An 18,660-nucleotide genomic window follows, 5' to 3' on the forward strand; every position below is an offset into this window, starting at 1 on the left:
TAAGTGAGACACATGGTACCTGTGGAACAGGCCAAACAGAACTCATGTCCTATTTGTGGCAGCAAGACTCATTTTTGATCACATCAGGTGGTGAAAGAGCTACATATACACTGCTGCATGGGGCTGACTCTAACTCCAGGTCCAGGCAGGGCCGAGCCTATGGGAAATCCCTCCAGTTCCTGCATGAGGCCGATGTGGGGAAAGACAGACAGCAGGATGAAAACTGCCTGTGATGAAGATAGACTCCCCTGGAAAGACACAAATGATGTGGTGGAATCACACAGAATTAAATTATAATGTAAAGGTTCAATTTATAGACCATGAAAGTAAGTAAATCTAGTGGCACAGAACATTTTAGAGCCTCCTGCTTAGTTGCAACAGAGACTTGGGAATTCTTGAGTTCAATTTCAAACTGTCAAAAGACATTTTTTGGAAATCACAGGTTATCACTCATCAAAAACTGCCCATGGGAGAGAAATGAGGAGGTCATGTTCAGATGCAATTCTGAGTCAAGAGGTCTGGGTGAGCCTGAGACTCTGCATTTCTAAGAAGCTCCAGGAGATGCAGGTGCTGCTGGCCCTGGCACCACAGTCTGAGTCACAGGGAATTAGGAAGCCGGCAGGAGAAGTGGGCCAATCTGGGAGTGAAGAGAGGTGATTTTAAGAAAATATTGTGTAAAAAAGGAGAAAATTTAGGAAACTAATATTTTTGCACATTATAGCATGGTCTACTAATAAGCATCTGTAAAAGTGTATCATCCAAATAATAGCTGTGAGCAAAAACAAAGCAAAATCAATCTATCTCAAGAGCTGGAAAATACTTTATTGCCCAGGATTCTCTAAAATGATCAAATCAACCACAAAATCATCTAAATGAAAAATGTAGCCTGTTTTCATACTCTAACCAGGAAGTCTAGGGTCCTATTTACCTCATGTTGGCTTTTATGTTTGGCTTTTATGTTTTATGCTGGGTCCTGATTGCTTTGGAAGAGCTGTCTCTAGTTGTGATGAGTGAGGGCTACTCCTGTTGCAGTGCATGGGCTTCTCACTGAGGGGGCTTCTGTTGATGCTGAGCAAAGACTTCAGTAGTTATGGCACATGGCTCAGCAGTTGTGGTGCAGGGCTTAGTTGCTTTGCAGCATGTGGAATCTTCTCAGACCAGGGATTGAACCAGTGTCCCCCGCATTGGCAGGCAAATTCTCATCCACCGCACCACGAAGAGTCCTAGTTCCTTATTTTTACTTGCTATTTCTTCTGTGAATTAAAATCCTGCATAGCACCTACTATACTTTCCTATTGACTCTAACTTCCAGGAATCAGGACAGAAGAGGAAATAAGGGAAAGAGAATAAAGCCCCACTTCTGCTGGGCTGGCTCACTCCCAAGTCCCCTGCCCACCATGCCCCTCACCCCAACCCCCGAAAAAAGCATCCTCTATCAATCAAATCCAACACTAAAGCAGTGTTCTGGAGTGACGAGGGCTGGGACAGGTGAGCAGGAGAGGGAAGCTGGGATATACACAGGTGGGTGAGATCATTTCATGAACACACTGCCCGGGTATCATTTCCAAACACAGAAATGAAGCTAACAGTGATACTGAGATTGGATCAAGGCACAGATCAAAAGTCAAGTTACTGCAGTTATTAATTCAGTCTCCAAATTCAGTTTTCCCTCAAACATTTTAGAATCTTAATCCCATGATTTGCAGGTTTTAGAAGGAAGAATAAGAATCTGTTATGTTCCTAAGTTGTACTACAGAGTATTTTAGATAAGTCATATTTTATGGCTTTGGGGAAAATTTAAGACAAGTGCAGGTTAACAGAATTACATTTACAACAGAAAATCTGACAGACACCTTGTCTGAGAGTAAGTAAACACCACCTACAGTGCTCTCAGGGAAAAGATTATATCAAGAGCTGTGGTTAATGTTTTCCTGACACAGCAGTTCACATTTTTCCTGACCTACACTGAAACTGGAGATAATTAGGAGGGAGCTTTTGCCCTGTGACTAACTGAAGCTGCTCCCTGGGTAGCATTCGGGCATTAAGTTGAATATTCTTTCATGTTACAAGGGTTTCATTCATTAAATCACAGCTACAGCCATTAGATGGGTCTGGGGTGGTAAGAGTTTTAAAGAGCAGTTCTTTCAGTTATGTATGGAGTTGTCGTGTGTGTGTGTGTGTGTTTGTGTGTTGGTTTCCACTTGCTCATACCTGTGTTACTCACTCATCCTCACAACCAGCAGTCCCTCAGCACCCTCCCTGTACCCTCTAGAATGCTACTCTCTGGGGACAAAGATGAAAACAAGATGCTTCCTGATTTTAAAAAGCCTCAAAGTACTATGAAATGCAGATCCCAAATTACAAAGCATGCCACAGGTGCTATCTTTTAATTATGATGAAATTCACATAACATAAAATTTAACCATTTAACCATTTTTAAGTAGATAATTTGGTGTTCAGTTCATTCACATTGCTGTGCAACTAAGCTTGACAATTTTTTTTTTTTTTTTGCCTCATAAAACTAAAATTCTTACCCATTAACAAACGACTCCCCATTTCCCCCTTCCCTAGTCCCTGGAAACCATCATTCTATTTCCTGTCTTCTTGGATTTGACTACTCTAGAAATCTCACATAAATAGAATCAGAGTATTCATTCCTTTTGTGTCTGGCTTCTTTCATTTAGCAAGATGTCATCAAGGTTTATCCATAGGTCAGAATTTTCTTCCTTTTAAAGGCTGATTAATACTTCATTGTAAGGATTTAGCTCCTTCCAACTTTTGGCTGCTATGATCATAGGTGTACCATAAATGATATCTTAAAAGAATATATAAGACACTAAGGGTATACAAGACCTATTAGAACTAATACCCATAAAAGATGTCCTTTTCATTATAGGGGACTGGAATGCAAAAGGAAGTCTTATGGAAGGAAGCAGGATAATGGCTAATACAGTTTTGCCAAGAGAATGCACTGGTCATAGCAAACACCCTCTTCCAACAACACAAGAGAAGACTCTACACATGGACATCACCAGATGGTCAACACAGAAATCAGATTGATTATGTTCTTTGCAGCCAAAGATGGAGAAGCTCTCACAGTCAGCAAAAACAAGACTGGGAGCTGACTGTGGCTCAGATCATGAACTCATTATTGCCAAATTCAGACTTAAATTGAAGAAAGTAGGGAAAACCACTAGAGCATTAAGGTATGACCTAAATCAAATCCCTTATGATTATACAGTGGAAGTGAGAAATAGATTTAGATCTGATAAAGTGTCTGATGAACTATGGATGGAGCAAGAGAGTTCCAGAAAAACATCTATTTCTGCTTCATTGACTATGCTAAAGCCTTTGACTGTGTGGATCACAATAAACTGTGGGAAACTTTGAAAGAGATAGGAATACCAGACCACCTGACCTGCCTCTTGAGAAATCTATAGGCAGGTCAGGAAGCTACAGTTAGAACTGGACATGGAACAACAGACTGGTTCCAAATAGGAATAGGAGTGCGTCAAGGCTGTATATTTTCACCCTGCTTATTTAACTTATATGCAGAGTACATCATGAGTAACACTGGGCTGGAAGAAGCATAAGCTGGAATCAAGATTGCTGGGATAAATATCAATAACCTCAGATACGCAGATGATACCACCCTTATGGCAGAAAGTGAAGAGGAACTAAAAAGCCTCTTGATGAAAGTGAAAGAGGAGAGTGGAAACGTTGGCTTAAAGCTCAACATTCAGAAAATGAAGATCATGGTATCTGGTCCCATCACTTCATGGGAAATAGATAGGGACACAGTGGAAACAGTGTCAACCTTTATTTTTTTGGGCTCCAAAATCACTGCAGATGGTGACTGCAGCCATGAAATTAAAAGACACTTACTACTTGGAAGGAAAGTTATGACCAACCTAGATAGCATATTCGAAAGTAGAGACATTACTTTGCCAACAAAGGTCCGTCTAGTCAAGGCTATGGTTTTTCCAGTGGTCATGTATGGATGTGAGAGTTGGACTGTGAAGAAAGCTGAGCACCGAAGAATTGATGCTTTTGAACTATGGTGTTGAAGAATACTCTTGAGAGTCCCTTGGACTGCAAGGAGATCCAACCAGTCCATCCTAAAGGAGATCAGCCCTGGGTGTTCTTTGGAAGGACTGATGCTAAAGCTGAAACTCCAATACTTTGGCCACCTCATGTGAAGAGTTGATTCATTGGAGAAGACTGATGCTGGGAGGGACTGGGGGCAGGAGAAGGGGATGACAAAGAATGAGACGGCTGGATGGCATCACTGACTCGATGGACGTGAGTTTGAGTGAACTCCGGGAGTTGGTGATGGACAGGGAGGCTGGCGTGCTACAATTCATGGGGTCACAAAGAGTGGGACATGACTGAGCGACTGAACTGAACTGAAGGGTATATTATTGTGTGTGTGTTTGTGTGTGTGTATAAAATTTTATATATATATATATATATTTACACTAATACTAAAAGTATAGTGTGTATATATATATATATATACTAATATGTATATTAGTATATTAAGTATATGTCAGTACATTAAGTATATAGTATATTAAGTATGTATATTAAATATATATAAATTAGTATATATAATATAAATTAGTATATATAAGGGTATATTAAGGGTATATTAAACTTAGGATCTTGAGGATGCATTCACGTTGACTCAGAAAATGCGGAGATTTTCACCATCCAGATGATGGAGGGCCTGGGTCTTTGAGGCTGAGGGGCAGCATGTGCACTGGGAACAGGGAGGATGTGGTGCTTTGCGAGAAACTACACACAATCCGAGTGCAGTGGTGTGTGTGTGTGTCTCGGACATACTCTCTGCAGAGGGAGGTGGGGAAGAGCTCCTAATACCTTGTCTGTTCTGGCTTAGTGTCTTCTTCAAGACTCTGTCCTGGTCCCAGCTGAGGACCTCAAGCTGAATGTGGAAGGAACATCACCAGCAGACATGGACGCTGACAGGTTCAGGTCACAAGCCTCTCTGCCATCTCTCACGTGGATCTTCTCTGCTCCCTTCCATTTGTTTTTGACTTTGAGCCAATCTCTAGACCCTGCCTCCATCTGAGGTCCTGATTCCTCACTTAGGACTAGGTCATTATTGAGGCTCTTCTCTGGTGGACACAAGGTCACCTCACGGCCCCTGCTGGAGTGGACTTGAGGCTAGGCTATGGTTCCAGCAGCAGCTCACACAGCCCAGTAAGGATCAGATCTGGGCTAAGAAAGAAGCAGTCTATGGGGGGAGGCAGGAGGCTGGCAGCTCAGTGTGGGTGAGTGGAGAACAAGGCTACAGGAAGGGCTAAGGGACAGAGAGGGAGGTTGCAATCAGAGGGTATCATGGGAAGAAGAGAAGATTTCAAAATACAAACAAGAAAAGATGGAAAGGAATGAGATACTGGAGAGTTAGGACCAGGAAGACAAGGCTGATGTCCCAGACTTTGTATGAATAATCAGGTGTCACATATAGTGTCCTGCATCAGGTTAAGATGGAACCCCAGATCCAAAAGCCCATCAACCACCATTGAGCTCACAGCACAGGGGAAAAATTGCTGGTATACCCATGCCATGGTCAGTTTCCAAGAAAGATTCACCTACAAGTCACTGATCTAATCTGCATCCATTAGGAGCAAACAGTGCCCCTGACATAGTGATAAGGAAGCCAAGAACAGATGTGGTGCTAAATCTTTAGCTGGATTTAAAGAGGCAAATGGCTTAAACTAACCTTTTCTCTTGAGTAAATACATGTTTCCAGTTTCCTCAATACCAGAGGACTGTCCGAGTTATATCTGAAGTTCACACTGGAAAAGGAAATCCTTCCGTTTGGGGGCCAGAATGGTGGTGGACGATACTCAAGTTCCCAGGGTGCTTCTTTCTCAAGACCTGTATATTCAATCCCCCTTTCTACTGAAATCATCTGAAAGACATATGACATCACATCAGTTAGTATCAGAGGATCTAGTTTATGGGTGTTCAGAGATTGTAAATGAAACCTCCTGCTTTTCTATGGTTCAGAATATCTCAGGTCTCAAAATCCACAAAGGACAGAAGTAGGAGCCTGATAAGGCCTTGGATGATCTGCAAACTTGTTCATCATCTTCAACAGTTTTAAATACGACCACTTTCTTCAATTTTATATAAAAGCTAAGAAAATTAAGAGAAATGAATGGTAAGGTTTTATTGATCCACCTTTCACATCTGAATAAAAAAGCAAAAGTTTTTTTTTGAAAGAAAAGAACACTTATGGACATCGATCAATATGTGTGGCTACAGAAGGGTCACGTGTTACAGATGTCCAGAATTGGACAGTCATCAAACATCATTTTAATAGTCACTTTCAACTCTGTTAGCAGAAATAAATGGAAAAACTTCATTTTTATTGTTTTTCTCCCTTTAGGAGAAGGTAAAAATATTCAAAAGTATATAATTTACTTATTGACTGAGGCCTCTTAAACAACTGTAATTCCACACCTTTGAGAGCACATTCTGAGAGGAAGCCTACCTACCAGGAAGAAGGGCCACTAGCAAATTCAGGTGTTCAACACACACAAGAATAAGTGATAAAATGGGGGGCTGGAGAGAAATATTAATTAAATAAACCTTAAAATACTGGATTCTTTTCTTTTACCAAAATAAGGAATTATCCATTAAGAAGCAAAGATAAATAAGCTGCTTAAGAAATTAGCTTACATTGTCTCCAGAATTTCAGAACGTCTCTCCTACAGAGACATTTATTGTATTTGAAGACAGTTTGTGATGAATGTAAAATCTTCTGACATGGCATACATATGTGAGAAAATATGTATATATTTTTATTAACTTTAAGCAGATGGAAAGTGAAAGTGAAAGTCAGTCAGTCAGTCATGTCCAACTCTTTGCAACTCATGGACTATAGCCTGCCAGGCTTCTCTGTTCATAGGGATTCTCCAGGCAAGAATACTGGAGTCAGTAGCCATTCCGTTCTCCAGGGGAGCTTTCCAATCCAGGGATAGAACCTTTGTCTCTTGTGGCTCTACATTGCAGGTGGATTCTTTACCATCTGAGACACTAGGGAAGCCCTCAAGCAGATGGAGGAGAAGATTAAAAAAAAAAAAAAAAAACAACTTTGTAAGATTATGTTAAAAAAAAAAAAGAGAAGAAAGGGTTTTATTATTTTACATAAGAATTGCTTTTATGCCATATAACAGCAAGGAGACTTGAAAAGGCTAAGAACAGAAAGATAAACATCACCATGTTCTCAACTTTGGCACTTTGCCTGATGCACCACTGGAACATCCCCGTGAGTGTGAGCGTGAGAGACAGGACCAGGCCAACCTGCCCAAGATCCAAAGCTAAATGAGGAAGAAGAGGAATAAAGTGAGTCTCCTTCTCAACCCCTCACACAGGTCTTTCTGTCACTTTACAAAGAAGACTCCTTTATTTTTATGATTTTTATTGAAGTATAGTTGATTTACAAAACTGTGTTAGTTTCAGGTGTAAAGTGAATTAGCCAGATATATACATATAATCTGCTCTTTTAAAATTATTTTCCCATATATGTTATTACAGAGTATTAAATAGAATCCCCTGGGCTATACAGTAGGTCCTTTTTAGTTATCTATTTTATTATAGAGTAGTGAGAAGATTCCTTTATAATATTTAAGTCATTAGCATGTAATGATATTATCACTCATAATATTACTTCTGTTGTATGAGACAATAATGTAGTAAAAACACACACACACATTCACACACACACTATGAGGGACTTTCCTGGTGGTCCAATAGCTAAGACTCTGAACTCCCAGTGCAGGGGGCCCAGGTTCGATCTCTGGTCAGGCAAAGAGACCCCACGTGCCACAACTAAGAGTTCACATGCTGCAACTAAATTCCTGCCTGTTATAACTAAGACTAAAGAGCCTGCGTGCCCCAACTAAGACCCAGTACAGCCAAATAAATAAAATTTTAATAAGTTATTATGAATTTAGAAAGAGTTAACAAAGTTGTTGTTGTTCAGTCACTAAGTCATGTCTGACTCTGTGACACCATGGACTGTAGCATGCCAGGCTTCCCTGTCCTTTGTTATCTCCCAGTTTGCTCAGATTGATGTCCATTGAGTTCATTATGCTATCTAACCATCTTATCCTCTACCACCTCATTCTCCCCCTGCCTTAAATCTTTCCCAGTATCAATGTCTTTTCTAATAAGTCAGCTCTTTGCATCAGGTGGTAAAGTATTGGAGCTTCAGCATGAGTCCTTCCAGTGAATATTCAGGGTTGATTTCCTTTAGGATTTCCTAATTTGATCTCCTTGCTGTCCAAGGGACTCTCAAAGAGTCTTCTCCAACATCACAACTTGAAAGCATAATTCTTCGGCCCTCAGCCTTCTCAATGGCCCAACTTTTACATCCATTGACAACTCTTACATGACTACTGGAAAAAACATAGCTTTCACTATATGGACCTTTGTTGGCAAAGTGATGTCTCTGCTTTTTAATATTCTGTATAGATTTGTCATAGCTTTCCTTCCAAGAAGCAAACGTCTTTTCATTCATGGCTACAGTCACAGTTCGTAGTGATTTTTGGAACCCAAGTAAACAAAATCTGTCATTGCATTCAACGTTTCCCCATCTATTTGCCATGAAGTGATGAGACCGGATGCCACGATCTTAAATCTTTGAATGCTGTTTTAAGTCAGCTTTTTCACTCTGCTCTTTCACTTTCATCAAGAGGCTCTTCAGTTTCTCTTCACTTTCTGCCATTAGAGTGGTATAATCTGCATATCTGAAGTTATTGATATCTCCCAGCAATCTTGATTCCAGATTGAGCTTCATCCAGCCTGGCATTTTGCATGAGGTATTCTGCACATAAGTTAAATAAACATAGTGACAACATATAGCCTTGTCATACTGCTTTCCCAGGTTTTGAACCAGTCCATTGTTCCATGTACAGTTCTGTTTTTTCTTGACCTGCTTACAGGTTTCTCAGGAGATAGGTAACATGGTCTGGTATTCCTATCTTTTTCAGAATTTTCCACAGTTTATTGTGATCCACACAGTCAGAGCCTTTCACATAGTCTTTTCTGGAATTCTCTTGCTTTCTCTATGATCCAATAAATGTTGGCAATTTGATCTCTGGTTCCTCTGCCTTTTCTAAACCCAGCTTGTACAGTTGGAAGTTCCCAGTTCACATATTGTTGAAATCTTGTTTGAAGGATTTTGAGTATATCCTTACTAGCATGTAAAATTAGTGCAATTGTATGATAGTTTGAACATTTTTTGGCATTGCATTTCTTTGGGATTGGAATGAAAACTGACCTTTTTCAGTCCATGGCCACTAATAACTTTTCCAAATTTGCTGGCATATTACATGAACAGCATCATCTTTTAGGATTTGAAATAGCTAGGCTGGAATTCCATTACCTCCACTAACTTTGTTCGTAGTGATGCTTCCTAAGGTCCACTTAGCTTCACCCACCAGGATGTCTGGCTCAAGATGAGTGACCACACCATCAGGGTTATCCAGGTCATTAAGATCTTTTTGGTACAGTTTTTCTGTGTATTCTTGCCACCTCTTCCTAATCTCTTCTGCTTCTCTTAGGTCCTTACTATAGGACCTTCTCTTTTTCCTTTATCCATATTAATCCCACCTGGATTGAGATACACTTGACAGCATAATATAGCTGAGGGTGCCATTGTTCAGATCTTTATCCTTATGCTTCGATTATCATTATGTAATTACACTCTCTACAACCAATGTAGCTACAGTTGAAATCACAAAAACAAGGCAGTGGGTTCTAAAAGCCAATGCTTTTAAATCTAAAATATTACTCTCATTTTCCCACTATCAAAGACTGTGATTCTGGGCTATTTCAATGGAATAGTGAGGGATGGTGAATTCATGCTGCACTTTCCAACAAGTGCTCATCTGGGACCCACACAGTAGTTAGGATACTGTGTTTGCTATAGAGAATCTTTCTCAGACCCCTACAACGAAGGGATCCAAGTAGCCCTAAAGCTAAAACCTAAAACCTAATCTGTACAAATAGCTTAACAGTAAACCTGGTTCTCTCTATCCAGCTATAGGACACTACCTGGGATTTTCAGAAGGTCATCTTGCTACAGTTATGTAGACCTCACCCCATTCAAAGAAAGATAAAAAGATAAAAGATCTCAGTGAAGACCTACTGTAAACAAACAAACAAACAAGCAAACTACTCAAGAGCAATCTTCAGAAGATTAAAACAGACATTCTCCAAAGAAAACATACAGATGGCCATAAAGCATGTGAAAAGATGGTCAACATCTCTAATTATTAGAGAAATGCATATCAAAACTACAGTGGGAAAAAATGAAAAAAAAAAAAAAGCAAAAAACTACAGTGAGGTTTCACCTCACACCAGTCAGAATGACCATCATCAAAAAGTCCACAAACAATAAGTACTGAAGAGTATGTGGAGAAAAGGGAACCCTCCTACACTGTTGGTGGGAATGTAAACTGGCACAGCCACTATGGAGAACAATATGAAGGTTCCTTTAAAAACTAAAACTAGAGCTACCATATGATCCAGCAATCTCACTCCAGGACATATATCAAGAGAAAACCATAATTCCTAAGGATACATGCACCCTAATATTTACTGCAGCACTATTTACAACAGCCAGGACACGGAAGCAACCTAAAGGCCTGTCAACAGAGCAATGGACAAGGAAGATGTGGTGCCATACATACAATGGAATGTTACCCAGCCATTAAAAAGGGCAAAATAATGCCATTTGCAGCAACATGGCTGGACCTAGAGATTTTCAGACTGAGTGAAGTAAGAGAAAAATAGAATATGATATTGTTTACATATGGAATATAACAAAAGGCTACAAATGAACTTATCTACAAAACAGAAGTAGAGTAACAGATATAGAAAATAAACATTGTTACCAGGGGATAAGGGAGGGAAGGGATACATTGGAAGACTGGGACTGACACATACATACTACTATATATAAAATATTAAAAAGATAACTAATAAGAAACTACTGTAAAGTACAGAGAACTCTGTAATGATCTATATGGGAAAAGAATCTAAAAAAGAGTGGATATATGTATGTATATAGAAGATTGACTTTGCTATACATCGGAAACTAAGACAACAGTGTAGATGAACTATACCCATGTAAAACATAACATAAAAATGAAAGAATGGCCTGGGTGAGCCAAGGCAGGGGCCCAAGGCACCACAGGTCTGCTGGAGCAGGCATGTCATACCTGGTCTTTGCTCCTAAAGATTCCGAAAGTGAAAAACAGAAATTCTTTTCTAAAGGACAATTCATTTGAAGTATTAATCAAAATGCAAATTACTAAAAAATATATATACATGCACCCCAATGCTCATGGGGTATGAAAAAATAATCTTTTTAAAAGTGGATATATGTATAACAGATGCACTTGGCTATACACCTGAAGTTAACACAACATTATAAATCAACCATACGCCAATCAAAAAAAAAATTTTAATGGTCTCAACAAGGACCTACTGTAAATAAATAAGTAAATGGAAAAAAAGATAAAGGTTCTCATCAAGACACAAATGATTTCACATGGACATAGTGGAGTCACATGCTGCAGACACTTTAATACAACTCATTAGAACCAATGAGTATATATTAGACAAGATGACAAGAGTTTAATAACTACAAACAAAGCTATAAACTGTAAACATACCACAAATATTCACATCTGTACTTACTTTCTGCCAGAATCAGGGCTCGAAAGGCAACAAGGGTGACAAAGATGGCACAGGTGACATCCAGATACACAGCGAGCCATCGGGACGTCGTCAAAAGCAGGAACCAAGCCTCTGCATTTGCGAATCATAATAAATGTAATTCATAAACAGAAAAACTATGTTCATGAGGGAGAGCATTTTCTCAGTTGAGCTACAGAAGATTTTATACAAGGTAGGACAGCAAAGTTACACACCTGTAACTTCAAAGGAACCTGAAGATTCCAGAAAATTCGGTTCAACACAAAACAACATATGGGACACAGAGGAATCAGTCCAAAAAGCATGCTTTGAAAACTTCAACCCATGGGTTATAAAGAGAAATACCATCACAGGAAAGAAGATGGAAAAACATCTCACTGGTGTGTTTCCTGCAGTGCTGGGCCTGAACATAAAGATCCTCCTCTCAAAGGGTTGACTGTTCCCAGCTCTGATAACAGAGAGCACAGCTCACACTGTTTCCAGCACCTTCTGCCCTCACTACAGGGCCTGAGGTGGTTATTCTTAGAAGCCAGTGTCCACATGACCATCAGCTAACAGGATCTGTATGTGGCTTTCAAAATGCCATGTTATCTTCAAAATACATTAATGATTGGAAAGTTTGGCCAGGATTTTATAGACAGAGGAAATTCTGAATTTTCCACCTAGGCGGAAAAAAAAAAAACCAAAAAAAAAACCTTCACTGATACAAAGCATAATCAAGTAGGTAGCAAGTCAGGAAATTATTTTCCTCAATACGTCTATTACTCTCCATATCTGCCATGAAAAGAGTCAGAAAACCACACCTGAGGGGCAGGAACAGACACCATCTGCTTCTGAAAATAAAATTTTATTGGAACACAGTCATTGGCTGATGTCTGATCTTTGCCTGTCTTTGTGCTACAATGGCAAAGGTGAGTAGCTGTAACATAGACAGCACACAAAGCCTACAATATTTTCTATCTGAACCTTTGGAAAAAAAGAAAAGTTTACTGACTCCTGCCTTAAAGAGACAGAAGCCCACAGTACACAGTGATGGAAGGGCAATGCAGGCCAGTCAGGGGAGAGAAGCAAGGCTGTGAGGAGGGGAGAGGGGAGCACAGAGGGGATGCTGAGAGGAAGGGGTGGGGGAGACAGGTGTGCAGAGGGCGATGTGGGCTGACACACAGAGAGGCGCTGGCCAGCCAGGCCACCTGAGACAGAGGTCAGGCCTCAGAAGGCAGCACATCCCATCCTTAGAAATCATCTCCAGAAACGTACAGACCTGAGTGCAAATCCTGGTGTGCATCAAACAGCTCCTGAAACTTCTGTTCAGCTTTGTACGCCCGGATGGTCCAGAGTCCCCGGAGAGAAGATGCTAAGTGGGAAAATATTGGGCTCCGAGCTGGGGAAGCAGAGACAGACACATGACAGAGAAAGTCAGAGAGGCTGGATGCGAGGAAACCACTGCCTCCTGGGCTCTGTGGTCACACGTCCTGCCAAAGGGAATCCTCCATGTGACCCTCAAACTCCTGCTCACACCAGGCTTCAGTTTAATGACTTGGGAATGAGAGATTCTCTTTGAAATTATCTTTGATAAATGCAAAATCCCAGCTAGATTTAGATAAAGAAATTCTTTACTGGTTCTTTCATCAAGGTTTTCTCAAACAGGCCTCCCTCCAAATTCTTCTGGTGTCTTTCTAGGTGGAAATTGCTCACTATTTTTTAAAGTATATTGAAGTATAGTTGATTTACAAAAATGTGCTAGTTTCAGGTATGTATAGTCATTCAGTTCTTTTTTTCTGATTATATTCCATTACAGGATATTACAAGATACTGAATAAAATTCTCTGTGCTTTACACTAAATCCTTGTTATCTATTTGACATATTAATAGTAGTGTGACTATTAATCCCATACTTCTAATTTGTTCCTCCCTCCCTCTCAGTCCCCTTTGGTAACCGCAAGTTTGCTTTCCATGCCTCTGAGTCTATTTCTAGTTTGTGTATAGATTCATTTGTATTATATTTGGATTCCATGTTTAAGTGATATCATATGCCTCTTTCTGGCTTTCTTTACTAAGAATAATACTCTCTGGATCCATCCATGTTGCTGCAAATGGCAATATTTCATTCTTTTCCATGGGTGAGTAATTATTGTTCACTAATTTTTTAACCAGTAGCATTTTAAAATTTATTTCCTCATTAGAGTCCTCACCACACTGGATTTTGATGAGCTACCAGTGTTTTGTCTCCACCTTAGATCAGTAACCTAAGGGCTGGGACAGAGTCAGTACATCCCCCACCTGGGACCAGAGCCGGACCCAGGACAGGGTGAGACAAGTAAGGGGAGGGGACAGTCTGCCGCCTCCCCCATCCTGGGCCTCCCCCTGCACCTGCGCCAGGAGCCTCTATGTGGGTCACAGGGCACCCGGTACTGCACCACCCTTGTGCCCTCAGGACCTGGCAGATGGAGCCTTTGAACAGTCTTGACTTCTGCTCCAGGAACCTGATGGATGTTTTTATATCTACCTGCTGGACACCGGTCCTGTTGTTTGGCGGGCACTGTGGCACGTGACACTCACACCACCCTTTTAGAATCTGACAGCGGCCTCAGTGTCCATCTTTTGCGTGACTTCATGTGGTTTGGGCCTGATGTCACATGACTGCAGAGGCTGGAGGTATATTTTTCAAATATATCATTTCTGACATATATTTCCTGAGGTCTCCTTTCCTTTTCCTAATCTTTTCTTTTCCTTATCATTTTTGGTAACTTTAGGAGAAGAAAAAATCTCTATTTTCCTTCTACATTAGTTCCAACATGATGAAATACTTTCAAGAATAGTATTAATAGAGTGGATACTCTGTGTTAGGAAGTATGTTGTAAACAAGACAAAAATGGTCCCTGTCCTCATGGTGCTCACATCCATCCTCCTTGGACTAAAATGCAAAGTGCAGCTGACCCATCACCAGCTCCATTTGTCTTAAGGGCCAAACCTAATCTCAGGGGCCATAACTTTCAATCACCTAATATTAATGGTGAGAAATCCCACAGAACAGCAGAATTTCAGGGGTCTGGTTAATTGCAGTATGAATGGAAGCCAGCCTGCACTGCCCTCCCAACCTGAGAGCCCCGGTACTCACTTGTACATTCCAGGCGTTTCACATCTCATGATGTCTCTAAGAAATATCGCCGAAGAAAAAAGAAAACAATACCAAGGGGAATCACAGGTATAGCAGTCCAAGGAACTGCAGCCACCATCACGCCCACCACACCAATCACAAGTAGAAATGCCTGAAATAGTGAAAATAGAGGCCTTTGTGTCAAGGATACTTTTCAAAGATAAACTTTGTTGATTTGTTAGGATTAAACTACTTTCCTTGAAAAAACTTGTTGAAACAGCAGGAAATGCTTTCCCTTCCAAAGAAATAAAATTATAGGTGGTCCTCATGATGTTTATTGTATGCACCAAACACTCTGATAAGAACTTTCTAAGTATCAGCTCTTGTGATACACTCAGTAGCCCTTTGAGACAGGCATTACTATTTTTAACAGATGAGAATATTTGAGGTTCAGAGAGTAGGAATTGCATCTCAAACCATCAGGAGTTAGCAGGTGTTACTAGAGAGATGAGTGAGCATGTATCACAGTAGAGGAATCCAGATGCCTCAGCTATACATGTAGGGATAAAGCAGTGGTTAATTACAAATTCAGTGTAACATATCTAGTTACAGTATTATTTAATTTTACAAATGGAGACAGTTAGGCACAGGGAGAAGTAAAGCAACTTAATGGAGACTGCAAAGCCTCTCACAAAGCTGGGAAGCCCATATTATGAGCCATAATAACATATTTAAGCTTACTTCCAACATACAGCCACATTTGTATCATTACACTAAGTATTTAAAATGCCCATTCCAAAGGTTAATGATTATAACAACACCAGATTCCAGTTACAACATGTGTACTGTATGTAAGGCCATGTGCTGAGTTCCATGAACATTCTCTTAATCATCACATTATCCCTTGAGATGATTTACTCTTGGGAAATGATCTTGGTCTAAAAAGACAGCAAGTAGAATAGAAAATGAAATTATTGGTTGGTGCTGATTTAAGCACCCATCTTTATCAGGAAAAATATGATACACTGGTGGACAATATCAGGTGATAAGAATGCAATCAACATTTATTGTCTGCCTGCTATGAAAGTGGGGTGGGGTGGTAGGGACTTGCAGATTCACCCAGTCTGGGCCAAGGCCTCTGAAGTTTATGATCTCAGGTGGATACAAATCCATGGTGATCTGCACAGGGCACAGGGTGTTGGGGAAACACAGGGAAGAATACCTGAATATTTTTAGACAATTCTAAGACTTATGACTGATCTTACAGGGTTGTTTAACACATAGAAAGAATGGCATGAATGATTTGCAGGCAGTAATCACAGTTGGTGGAAATTTTGACCAAAAATGAGCTGGTATGAGAAGGTTGAGATGCTTGTCTGAGTTAACACTGGTTGTTCTTTACAGATAAGAAATATGAGGTTGGGAGGGTAAGTGGTTGCCCTAAAGTTTCCCAGGAAGTACTGCTTATCCTAGAGAAAGAGAGACGCAGTTTGTGCTCAGGGAATCCCAGAACCACAGCTGCAGGCAGGAGGATCAACCAACCAGAACTGTGTTATGGCCAGGAGCCCTTGGGAAGCAAACTGCATGATCTGGATGGAGACCCATGTGCTTTTCCTGTTTCTCCCCGTCTCTGCCGTGGTATCAGAAGAAAACTCAGAGTGTAGAGGATGGAATTCTGAAGGAATAAATTCTAATAATAAGTAGAGAAAAATAGGGCTGTCTGACCTCCCTCCAATTAGACCTACAGAAAACAATTTCTTACATCCACTGGCTTGACTGCATCCTACAATGCTACAAACTTCATGTTGATGGGGAGGGGTCCTTACAGCTCCTTCTATGTCTAGCCTTTTGTCACTTGGCTTGCCATTGTTGTTTGTCAAAAAAAAAAATCTACTAAAATTTCAATTATAAAAAATCCAAATTACTGTTTTTAGCAGACTTGCATAATTTGATGGATAACATTCATCCATTTCAATAATCTGGCTCTCCCCATGTGGCTTCCCTGGTGGATCAGTAATAAAGAATCTGACTGCTATGTAAGAGACCCAGGTTTGATCCCTGGGTCAGGAAGTTCCCCTGGAGAAGGAAATGGCAACCCACTCCAGTATTCTTGCCTGGAACATCCTATGGACAGAGGAACCTGGCAGGCTAGAGTCCATGGAGTCAAAAAGAGTCAGACAAGACTGAACGACTAAATCACTCCAGGTGAGGGCCTTTTATGTCTAACCCAGCAGGGCAGGTAACCTGGGAAGCAGAGGTAAGATCAAAATGAAGGGCTCCATGGAAGCTGTGCCAATGCTTTTTCATTAGGTACCCACTGAAGATCCGTTACTAATGCTCTCAGAGCCTCTGGAGTTAGGTTTGGTCTTTCAGATTTCACGGCCCTAAATTTTAAAGCAATTCAAAAAGGATGTCTCTAAAGGTTTTATTATACACACACACACACTGACACACACACCATATTGGTTTCCCTAGTGGCTCAGATGGTAAAGAACCTGACTATAATGCAGGAGACCCAGATTTGATCCATGGGTTTGGAAGATTCCTTGAAGAAGGAACTGGAAATCCACTCCAGTGTTCTTGCCTGGAGAATTCCATGGACAGAGGAGCCTGGCAGGCTACAGTCCATGGGATCTGAAAGAGTTGGACACAACTGAGCACTTTTACTTTTATATGTATATACATTTGTGAATCTTTTATTGCCAGCCATCTCAAACCCTTTATAGAATTTTGTAGAAGATGAAAATAGTATCTAAAAAAAAAAGTCAACATCTGAAGAAGGAAACAAAAGTTCCTAATGTATAACACACAATAAATCCCTTTCTTGAAGCCGACCTCATTTCTTTCTTCTACATTCCCAGGAATTCCTAAAAGCCCAATTCAAGCTACACACAATTCCCCCCATCTGGTTGGATTCCAGGCCCATCTGATGGACCACATCACCATGGCCAGTGCTTCTGCACCTCTGTCACAGTATGGCACAGAGACTAGGATGGATATATAGAAAGAAGCATATTGACCCAAGTCCTGATACTGCCCAAACAAGGAGGATCGTTACTTTTATGTATTTTTATATATTTCCCATTTGGAGCACACCATTTGGGAAATTCTATCCAAAGTCTATGAATCCACATGGACAAATAAAAAACAAATTCTTAGATGAGATCTTCCACTTGAGAGAAAATGGTGATTTTTCACAATTCAGAAAAATTCTTCAGTTTGCAGAGAATGACAATCTATACCTGGAGGAGAAATTCCATTAGCCCAATATTGTGCTGAGATAGGCCTGCAATGTGGAAGACCTGGTTTTAATCCCTGTGTTGGGAAGATCCCCTGGAGGAGGGCATGGCAACCCTCTCCAGTATTCTTGCCTGCAGAATCCCCATAGACAGAGGAGCCTGGAGGGCTACAGTCCATGAGGTTGTAAAGAGTCAGACACGGCTGAGCAGTGACTAAGTACACAAGCTTAACACTAACCGAGGGTCAGTGCTAAGTTTTCATGTAAGCACATACAGTAGCTTGCACATCTCAGGAAGTTTAGAGATCAGCTCTGATTCTCAAATCCCTCCTTCATCACCTCTGTCTCCTTTGACATAATCCAACTCATAGTTCTGTTAAATCAGGACATTATAAAACATCGGTGAGTCTTAGCTATATGGCGAGATCTATACAAACCCTGGACTTCCCTGCTGACTCAGATGGTGAAGGATCTGCCTGCAATGCAGGAAGACCAGGGTTTGATCCCTCGGTTGGGAAGATCCCCTGGAAAAGAGAATGGCACCCCACTCCATTATTCTTGCCTG

General features: G+C 40.6%; 1 protein-coding gene across 1 annotated transcript in view; it reads right to left on the minus strand.

Annotated features, from left to right (window-relative positions):
• Positions 1-18,660, minus strand: part of LOC129624674 (ATP-binding cassette sub-family C member 4-like) — a 160,010-nt gene that overhangs the window by 47,713 nt on the left and 93,637 nt on the right. Inside the window, 5 exon segments of the mRNA XM_055542836.1 lie at positions 5,747-5,938; positions 7,252-7,352; positions 11,743-11,853; positions 13,022-13,141; positions 14,879-15,029. Coding sequence (XP_055398811.1) covers positions 5,747-5,938; positions 7,252-7,352; positions 11,743-11,853; positions 13,022-13,141; positions 14,879-15,029 — 675 coding nt within the window.

The sequence above is a fragment of the Bubalus kerabau genome, chromosome 12 (assembly GCF_029407905.1).
Source record: "Bubalus kerabau isolate K-KA32 ecotype Philippines breed swamp buffalo chromosome 12, PCC_UOA_SB_1v2, whole genome shotgun sequence".
In the NCBI taxonomy this organism is placed as follows: Eukaryota; Metazoa; Chordata; class Mammalia; order Artiodactyla; family Bovidae; genus Bubalus; species Bubalus kerabau.